Source organism: Bombus bifarius, unplaced genomic scaffold, assembly GCF_011952205.1.
Source record: "Bombus bifarius isolate JDL3187 unplaced genomic scaffold, Bbif_JDL3187 scf7180000007984, whole genome shotgun sequence".
NCBI classification, from domain to species: Eukaryota; Metazoa; Arthropoda; class Insecta; order Hymenoptera; family Apidae; genus Bombus; species Bombus bifarius.
In genome coordinates this window covers 4984963-4995537 of record NW_022884367.1, presented here as the reverse complement: position 1 = coordinate 4995537, position 10575 = coordinate 4984963, and the positions used below count along the sequence as shown (strand labels likewise).

General features: G+C 26.5%; 1 protein-coding gene across 6 annotated transcripts; it reads left to right on the top strand.

Moving 5' to 3' along the window:
• Positions 1–28: 28 nt before the first annotated feature.
• LOC117204828 (heterogeneous nuclear ribonucleoprotein A1, A2/B1 homolog) lies at positions 29–10450 on the top strand. 6 transcript variants are annotated; one of them, XR_004487137.1, is made up of 9 exons: positions 29–181; positions 1130–1341; positions 1505–1817; positions 1923–2172; positions 2288–2506; positions 3822–3983; positions 9506–9547; positions 10065–10161; positions 10332–10450. XR_004487137.1 is itself a non-coding variant. In XM_033442598.1 (7 exons), the coding sequence occupies exons 1-6, from the start codon at positions 161–163 to the stop codon at positions 3947–3949; spliced, it is 1137 nt and encodes a 378-aa protein (XP_033298489.1). In that variant the 5' UTR covers positions 29–160; the 3' UTR covers positions 3950–3983; positions 5855–6634. The 6 variants fall into 6 exon arrangements, 3 of the variants coding, with proteins under 3 accessions (XP_033298489.1, XP_033298490.1, XP_033298488.1); XR_004487136.1 differs by having other exon boundaries at positions 9506–10000; XR_004487135.1 differs by having other exon boundaries at positions 9506–10161.
• Positions 10451–10575: the final 125 nt, after the last annotated feature.

Here is a 10575-nt window from a genome sequence, read left to right as displayed (position 1 = left end):
GTATGGCAGTTTGCGCATTTGGGGTTCACACAAGCATTTGAAAGGAATAGTAATCGATCGACCGACGTGCGCGATCTCCATTTCTCACACACAAGTTTACTGAGGTTCTTTGTGTATTCTGTAGTGAAGAAGGATATTTGACCATTTAAAATTATCGAAAATGGTTAAAATGGAACATGATGTAAGTAAAAGCTTATAAATTAATTTTTGTCTTGGAAAAAATAGTTTATCATTTGTAAGAGTGATATGTATAAAGATAAGAGTATGTACCTAGACTTAATTAGTTTTTCACTTTGCCGTCCTTATACATACGTATACTGTATAATGCGTGATGCTGTTACTTATTATTAAGTTTTTGTAAAATCTTTATTGTTTGTTTTATATGTATAATTTATTATATTCTTTGTAGACTTTGTGACTTGTTGAAGGTCCTTTATGATTTCTTACAATAAATGAACTACCAGAGTAATTTTAATATAAAAATTAATTAAATATCGCAAATAGTATTATGAAAATGCTGGAATATTTATTACTTTGTTGTTTTGATATAAATAATACGCAAAGAAGTATTTCTGTCGTTCTTTTATAGCATGGCGTTCACTGACGCTACGCCATTTAAGATTTACTGACCTCAGTCTTACGAAATATATCCTATTATATTATTTTTCAATAAAATTGTTGCAACGTTTAAAATTTATTAATAGGGCATCTGTTATTAGTTTCTTACATTACTATAAATTATTTATTTTATAATTTGTACATTATTTGTAATTTATTATTAGTTATTTATTACTAAGTTATTTATTACATTTATATTACATAAATTAATAGAATCCGTTAAAAGTCATGATAGTAACATATACAATATTTTACAAGAAAAGGAATGTAGCTTGTAATACAAAAGATTAGAATGTTAGTAAAGCTTAACCTCTTAATAATTGATATTTAGTAAGTCATATATACATATGTAGTAATTAAATATTATATGAATTTTGAAATTTATTTTTTTATTGCAATATTTTTAGGTAACTTGAAGTAATTTTGGAACTAATATGTTAATAAAGACAATAATAATTATAATACTTATAACATTTTATTTTTTTACTTCTAATGATATCTTTTATTTCAGGATGGAAAAAATGAACCTGAACATGTTAGGAAGTTATTTATTGGTGGATTGGATTATAGAACTACAGATGATTCTTTAAAGAAACATTTTGAAAAATGGGGGGAAATTGTAGACGTAGTTGTTATGAAAGATCCTAAAACAAAACGATCCAGAGGATTTGGATTTATTACTTATTCTCGTGCACATATGGTAGATGATGCTCAAAATGCAAGGTTGTATTTTATAAAATTACAACAATTTAATATAATCCATATATTTATGTTTTAAGTATTAAAACTAATAATGTGTTAATACTAAATTGCTTGGAATAACAAAAGTGAAATGCATAATAATATATACGTTTATATTTTTCTTTTTTGTTATTTCAAATTATAGACCACATAAAGTTGATGGACGTGTAGTTGAACCTAAAAGAGCTGTTCCTAGACAAGAAATTGGTAGACCTGAAGCTGGAGCAACAGTAAAGAAATTATTTGTAGGTGGTTTAAAAGATGATCACGAAGAAGAAGATCTTAGACAATATTTCCAAAGTTATGGTAGCATAAATTCAATTAGCATTGTAACAGATAAGGAAACTGGCAAAAAACGTGGTTTTGGTTTTGTTGAATTTGATGATTATGATCCTGTGGACAAAATTTGTTTGCAACGCAATCATCAAATACGTGGCAAGCACGTAGACGTTAAAAAGGTAAGAATTATATTAATATATTATTTATTTAGACTTGAAGAAGCATTGTAAATTCTCAGATTTTATTATACATTTATGATTTATGATTTTATTAAACATTTATAGGCTTTAAGCAAGGCAGAGATGGCTTCTGCATCAGGAGGTGGTGGTGGTGGTGGTGGCGGTGGTAGCAGAGGAGGACAGAATGTAGGAAGAGGACCTCGTGGTGGCAATCAGGGTGGCGGTAATTGGGGAGGTCGAGGAAGTGGAGGTGGTGGAGATTGGAATAATGGTGGTAATCAAGGTGGTTATAGTGGAGGTAATCAAGGAGGTTGGGGCGGTAACGGCCCTTGGGAGAATCAGAATCAAGGTAAAGGTTCGCAGAAAGATATACTTTTCCCATTTTACTAAGTATTACATTAATATATTGATTAATAATATATTATAGTACATTAAGTTTGTACAAAATACTAATAAACGTTATTTTTAAGGAGGTGGCTGGGGAGGTCAAGGAGGTCAAGGTGGATATAATAGTGGCGGAAATTGGAGCAACGATAACTTTGGCGGAGGTTACCAGCAAGGCTATGGCGGTGGTCCAGTACGGAATAATTTCAACTCTGGAGGAAGACCTGCACCCTATGGTATTAATATGGGTCCTAGTGGCCGACAGTCTGGAGACTCGAGATGGCTACCACCCTTTGGTGGACAAGGTTGCTTCTGTCCTTCTCAAAAGCCAACGCGTCTGTTACGTGCCTTGAGCAACTACTCGTAGATTTGCATTTATTAGTTGTGATAACGTATTTTAATTATATTATAGTATATGTGATATACTATTGTTGATAACCGTAACAAGTTGCACAAGGAGCGTTCAGCTTATAATTAGTACAATTTTATAATATTTTATTACTAATTAAGTATTCACAGACGAAGTGTAATATATCGATTACAGTTAAACTTCGTAAGTAGAGAATTAAAAAATATTTTACAAATATTCGATTATCCGTACAATTAGTGCAGAAATTTATTATCTAGCAGGTTACTTAACAACATTAAAATTTAAACTTTTATATAAAATATCTCACTTCATTTGAAAGTAGGATTATAGAATACGAGTTTACATAGAATTTTTTCATTTTCTTGATATTATTGAATTTATAGACACTAATAAGTACTTGGTGCAACCATGATTGTGTATTTCTTATGATTCGCTGCTGTTTGTGACCATTACTATTACTAGAGTATTATCTTGCCTAAAACGGTAATATAACCGCACCATGTATCAGTACATGGAATGTGTTAATTGTTAAGTATTTTATGAATTGAAAGCTTACATTAATAGATGAACATTTATTACATATTTTTTGTTTTCTACCTACATACAGAGTATTATTGAAGTTGATATGCAACACTCGTGTGATTCTCTTGTAAAGTTCACATATCATTGCGATATTAATAGATATTCAATAATTAATTACATAGCGCGGTAAGATTAATCCTAATTACAGTTAATGTTAATAATAACATTCAACAAGTGAATTTAATGTTATTTGGAAAACACTACAATTAAAGAAATTGAATAAGTATATTTTTGATACAAGTTAGATTAAGACATAAGGCGCGATGTTGCAGTGAGAAGGAGCGCCTTTGTCCATTTCCTTTATTCTGTTCGAATTGAGTTTGCTCATAATATGCTAAATTATTATTTTATAAAGGTATCTTATCGTAGAAATAATTATTTTTATAAATATTGAATATTACATTATCATTTCTATGTAGTTTCTTTTTTTTATTTAAATAAGTATAAATATTAGATTGTAAAATGCTTATTACATTTAATATCGTTTAATTACATTCTGTATGTACAATAATAATTTAATCTAATTTTGTTAAAAACGCTTCATCTCTCACTATTGTTAGGATAGTAAGATTTGTATAATTATTATATTGTTATCAAATAAGTGGTATCTTATAGAATCTTATGTAATTTTAAACAGTTTTACTAACCTTTTACAATTTATTTTTCAGGTCCCATGGGTGGTGGAAACTCTGGAGGTGGTGGTGGTGGATACGGTAATCAAGGAGGCTATGGTGGTAGTTCTCTTGGCGGTGGAAACATGGGGGGAGGAGGTGGTGGTGGTGGAAGAAGATACTAAAATACACATTATCCATGGTTACTTCCCTCACGTGGTAAGCAAAATTTTACTATAATTATTTCTCTTTTCTCCAGGATATATTAAAATGACTATGTTTAGCTTATATTTAAATAATATTACTATTTTGAAATCAGAAATATTAAATGAACATAATTTGGAGTAATGTGATACATATATTACATAAAACTTATTTTTATAAATAAGTATTTTGCGGGATTTAATTTACTTTTTTAATAGATGCATTGAGTAATTTTAAATAGAGCTTCATTGAACTGTAAAAACAATTATTATGTTTTACATAATTATATAAATACATCAAGTACAATCAGGAACCATTACTTACAAAATACTGATTAGTTATAATTAAATGAAAGAATAAATGGGTATTAAAGAGTGTTCTTTGATGCAATGGCTTTTATTTTATTACGAAGTATACACAAGTGCGTGCGTGTTCACATATACAAGAAACTTTAAAATTTTTATATATGTTTGATACGGTTATAAAAATAGAATTATATTTTTTATTGAAATAGCACTTGGGTTTTTAATATACAAATTTTGAAGTACAAGTATTTGTACTTGTTACAATATTATCAAATAAATAGAAAATTATTTTATTTTGTAGAAATTAAAAACAAAGATAGTTTCTATATACATATTATATATAGAATATTTCTATATATATTAGTGAAGTATTTTCTGGTTAACAGAACAGGCAATAGTAGTAGAACAGAATTGTTAGCCAGATTTGATTTATTTAAATGTTATATTCGATAAAAATATCCATATATTTTGTTTTAACATTTTGTTGTTTGTTAGCTTATTTATAAATGTCAAATTATGTAGTTTTAATTCCAAAAATATAGGGATCATGTAAATGTAAATTATATAGCAGTTATATGGATTTGTTTTTAATTGACATTTATTACATATACGAAATTGTGCACTGCAAAAATTACGTTAGGAAAATTAAAAAAAATGTATATACATGAGATGAGATATATAGTATCAGATAAATGTTTTTAGGCAAACTGTTATTATATAAATATATATATATTATAATTTATACGAAATAAATTATTGGAGAATGCATGCGGTATATGAGGTAATAATGTTTAAATAAGATATGAAATTTTGTTTTCATATACATTTCAATTAATACAATATACTTTCTAAACTTAAATGCATTGACAAAAGTATTCATTTAATGCTTTAAAATTATTGTAAGAAAATTAAGAAATATTACTTATTTAGAATTAGTGCACAATGATTTTTTGGTTTAGGTTTCACTTATTTTACTTTAATAGGTAAAATAGAATGTATGAGATATCAAGAAATACTATTGAGAATTATTTGAGAAACACATTTTAAATATATTTTATTTATACATAATTTGTTATGTGGAATTAATATCTTCAGTAGCATTGATTTATAATTACATCAGTTTGTTATTTACTTAACAATTTTAAATAATTTGTTAGATCCATTTTTATTTAGAGAAATATATTATGCATTGACAAATGATAACAAATTAACGCTTCATTAATTAGTACTTATTTATATTGATATACTTATATTTTTTCTGCAAAAGTGGTTGTAACTATGTGTTTGAAGACGATTTTCTTATGTTAAATGATTCTAATTATTAGTTATGATTGTATTTACTGTTAATAGAAATTTCATATTTTATCTGTATTGATAAGATTTCTATTGAAATGATGTGTTGCTTAATACTGTATGTTAGTCATATAACAAGAAATGTTGTAAGGAAATATTCTTAAAATGATAGTAAATAATAGTAAATAATTATATGACATTTGATTTTTAGCTCAAAATTTATAGATTCTTACAGTTTGAGTATTTTCAATCATCTGAACTAATAGATTTATGACTTTTGAACCTCAGGTGAACCTACTACTTGTCTTCTAGTCGCCAGTACTTCTGTACTGTTTAGTATTGGAGCAGGCAGGGCTATAAGGCTAGAGACAAGACCAGGCAGGACAATCAGGATACAGGACAGAGAAGCGTCATCTTAATAGATCACAGTGAGGGAGGCTTTTACTTGTATTTCTTTTGGTATCTAGCACCTATTGCATATATCTTACATATTCAACTATTTATGTGAAAACATTGCATCACAATTTTTTAGATTGTGCCTGAACTCATTGTGTGGCACATATAATATCCAAAAAGAAAGAAACAATTATTAACGTGTAATTATGTTCATTGTTAGAGAAAAAGATACGGATTAATTTGACTATTCAGTTACTATGGCTAGGGATACATCCGTGCCATCCAAATAATAAATTTGTAACATTTTGTTATATTTACTGTAACACTCTGAAAAATGATTATAGATCTAGGATTTTATAATAGACATTGGAGAGCACGATTGTTTCTCTAATTTAATGGAATATATCAATATAGCAGTGCATGTAAGAATCTAGGTTTGGTATCGTGATGACTTATTTCATTATACGCAAGGTGGTTCTTATATAGATTAAACATCTCAGGACAAAAGGAAAGATGCATGAAAGGAAATGTTAATATGAAATTAATGATTTTGAAAAAGAACCGGGTATATTACGAATATCAGTCAGCATTTTTGTAGGTTACCTAGATTAATTAATTATTTAAGTTGTAATGTTTTAAGAGCTAGTTAATAAAAATGACCAGAACCTTCTACATTACTTTTTAATTTATGAAATATAATGTCCATAGTATAGGATAAGTCAAAAGTACAAGATATGTATCACTGAAAGGAATAGGGGAAAACATAGCTAGATAAGGGTACATTTCGTTATTATATACAGATATTAATGAGAACTTTCAAATATTATATATAGAAAGCATTCTTGTATTTTCCGTCAACTGTGTAGTCAGTGGAAGCACAACTAAGGGCTTTATATTTATATGTATTCACAGTATTAAACAATTTGTACATATAAACAATCTGTGACTAATTTTGTGTAATTTTCATAATGTATAACAAACGGATTTATGGATGAAGGGATACATTCGATCTTATATTTTACATAGTCTTTTATTATAAATTGTATGCTAAAAATATGAGCAACTTTATGAAGAAAAAATTGTGATAAATATTCTTATGTGCTAATAAAGCATTAAAAGTCACGAAAAATGTACGAAATATTTTTCATGAAAGTTTAAATTGTTTTATAATTAGTTGCCGTGATATGTATGTTCATTGAGATTGTGTTTCTAGATCATATTCCAAATATAGCAATAAATTGAAGTGTGCATATTTTTAATAGATATGGATAAATTTGGAACTTAATTCTATCTCGTATCCCTTTTAATTAAATCCACTTTCGGAAGATACATTATTTAATCAGTGTGGTGCAAATAGTAATAAATGTACAATTGGAATATTATTTCATGTTTTAATTTTATTTATTCAAACTAATAGTTGAAAGTAAAGAAATATGAAGAATGGATATCTTTTATATTTTATTATTATAGGGAATCAAAAATGATAGGAGCTATAAGCTTTCTTAAATGATTCATTGAATTCCATAAAACAATACAGGCTGTAATCAGGCTGTAAAACAATACAGATTGTAATCATCACCATAAATGCAACATACATTTTATATTTTGCAGTATTAAGAATATAATATAGAACAATAATAATAATAACAGAATATATTTTATAACCAAGTAGTATAAATTTTTTAATTAGTTTTATATTCTCATTTGCAATTTTCGATTGTATTTAAAAATAATAGTTAAAAGATAATAAAAATAAAAAGGACAGATATGATTATGTTGCTTATTGGATGAATTTACAGAAATAAATAAAATTTCGAATTCTCTTTCAGTAGTATATTATATCTCATACACAGTATTTATTCAGATATTGCACGGCACTGATTATAGATAAATTTTTATATATTGCCGAGATAAATGAATTTTGATTTTGTTTATTTAACTAGTTTTGAGTTAATATATACATTCGTTTGGTCTAATCTGCAGTTATCTTTTTTCAGACATTAAGTTTGTTATTGTTAGGTTTAGTAACATGGTGTTTTCTGTTTTTACTATTGTTATATAATAGATTTGTGTCGTTAAACGTGATTATTAGGTAGTAATGGAATAAGCAATTAAGTAGGTACGTAATACTTTTTGGGTATATTAAGCTTTCAGTACCTGAAAATATTCTTAGTTAGATCTATTATCTAGCAAGTATCTAGTATCGAATGTTAGAAGAGTGAAAATGAAAGAAGAGACTAAAAACGGGCAGGTAGCAGAGCAAAGGGATTCTGAACTACACAGCAAGGCTAGGCTTTGCTAGGCTTCTTGCTAGCTTCTGTTGTACAACTACAGGTAGGAATATTAGATTCATTTGTTTAGACATAGGGGTTTTAAATGACAGATTGTGCATGATATTAATGTTTTTTAATATTTCTATTAGATTATGCTATTGATTTAATGATTATTTCTTTTTACAAAAACAAAGGAGTAAATAGTTAAATAAAAATTATTATTCATATATTATTATCAAGTTTTGTTTTATCGTATCAAACAATGTATTATGTTTTATATACATATGTATGTATTATGCTTTATCTATGTATATAACATATACATATAAAATGAAGCATATGTATCAGTAAAATTATAAATTTCTTTTTCAATATACTAATACTCTATGGTGGGAAGAAAATGGAAAAAATTTATACATGTGGAAATGAACATTATGAGTACTACAATAGTTTACAATTAAGCATAACTAATTAAAATATAATCATTATATTTTTTCAAATGAAAGATTAGATTAGAATATGTTATTTTACTTTTATTTCTTTATTTATTTATTTATTAAAGGGCTAAACACATCTAAAGGGCAAAGAAGTAATTATCTTGAAGATTATTTCTATAAATTTATTATCACACAGAAGAATAAACTTAGGTTGAACAGTTACATAGATTGTGTTGCAAAATATTGGGAAATGAAGTTAAGATTGTTGCATCATTTGTGAATAAGACACACATTAAGCAATTCTGTTATAAGATTAGGAAATTTATTGCTGAATGATTATTAAAATATTTTTAATATCATTTTCGGACACACTTCAAAAAGAACTCATTTGAACAAATCGTATAATCATCACTATCACTTACAGTTCAAATTAAAAGAAATTGTAAGAATATTTTGAAAACATTAACTTTTGGACCTTATCTGGATGTACATAGCCCTTTAAGTTATTTACTATATATGTTAAATAAAACTTAAGTAAAAAGACAAATTCTTATTTACGAAGTTGATCTTTCTTGATATTTGAAAATTTTAGTTATTATTTATGGCAATGAAACATTATTAATATAAAATATCAGAGATAAAAGAATTATAATATTCTATTATGTCAATACGAGCTAAGAATGTATAAATGTTTAAATAGTAAAGATCTATTTTGGCTTAAATATGAATTATAAGCAAGAGATAGAAATTATTTTTGGTTTACTTCTTGTATATTAACTGCTATCTTTCGTTTTCATTAATTTCTGGTTTACCATTTGGGCTGGTACTCTCAGAGCGCTCCGTGTCACAGCTACCGTTGTCACTCGTCATAGGAGGTAAGTTGAAATCGACTGCTTTTTTAATTTTACAATTATACTATTATAATATTTAACATTCAAAATTATCATAATTATACAACGTACATTATATTAATGGTACAAAAAATAAGGGAAACAAATCTAAATTTTTTATACAGAAATTAATAGTTACCTAATATATTTAAAAAGTCACATAACAAATTTATGCTGTTCTGTGCAGTATAATTGAGTTACATGCAGTATGTGGACATGTCATAGTTTTGGTGCCTAAATTTGAAATTAATTTTACCATTATTGAATGTGACAGGCTTATCCCTTGAGAAGTTTATGTAATATAATATATTATAACTAGTCTTTTAGAAAGGAAATAAGTTATGGACCAATAAGGAGTAAGTTTTATGAAATTACATGCTCTTATAAAAAAATAAGTGTCCAATTTAAAAAATTAGCAAATGTTACAAATTGGAACAAGTAAGTCATAACTTTTTGAAATATATTTTTTTGTTATTTATATCTTAAAGATTATTTATTGCAGAGAGTAAACTAAATGTACAAGAATATTACAGAATGTTAAGGCATTGATATTTAAATGGATAATGAAATTCAATATAAAAGAGAAAAATATGCAAAAGGTAAAATCTTTATTATAAAATCTTATTCTTTATATTTTTTATCATAATTTTGAAAAAAATAAATAGTTAAGTATTACAGATTAGTGGTTTTCTTACGAAACATCTATTTTACATAAACTAATGTTTTGCACAAGTAAAATAATATAAAATAATCAATTTTCAACTTTTAGACTGGAATAAAATAACAAGGGGTGAAAGAAAATTAGCTAGATCCTAAAGATGAGTAACAAACTTTTATAGTTTGATTACTCGTTGGTTCATTAAGCATGTTTATCAATATTGTAAGAAAGATGTTAAATAACGTAATTATTAAATTATTATGTATTATAAAAAAACTAATTATTTACATTAATTTTCAGCAATGTAATTTGGGAAACTTTTCTAATGTAATAAACCTTTTTTCAGTATGTGGTT

What these genes read in the sequence shown, in the direction of transcription:
- LOC117204828 (XM_033442597.1), top strand. Translation starts at nt 161, where the DNA reads ATGGTTAAAATGGAACATGAT. An exon ending in GAATCAGAATCAAGGTAAAG is followed by an intron (nt 2,173 to 2,287) that starts GTTCGCAGAAAG and finishes GTTATTTTTAAG; the next exon opens with GAGGTGGCTGGGGAGGTCAA. An exon ending in ACCACCCTTTGGTGGACAAG is followed by an intron (nt 2,507 to 3,821) that starts GTTGCTTCTGTC and finishes TTTATTTTTCAG; the next exon opens with GTCCCATGGGTGGTGGAAAC.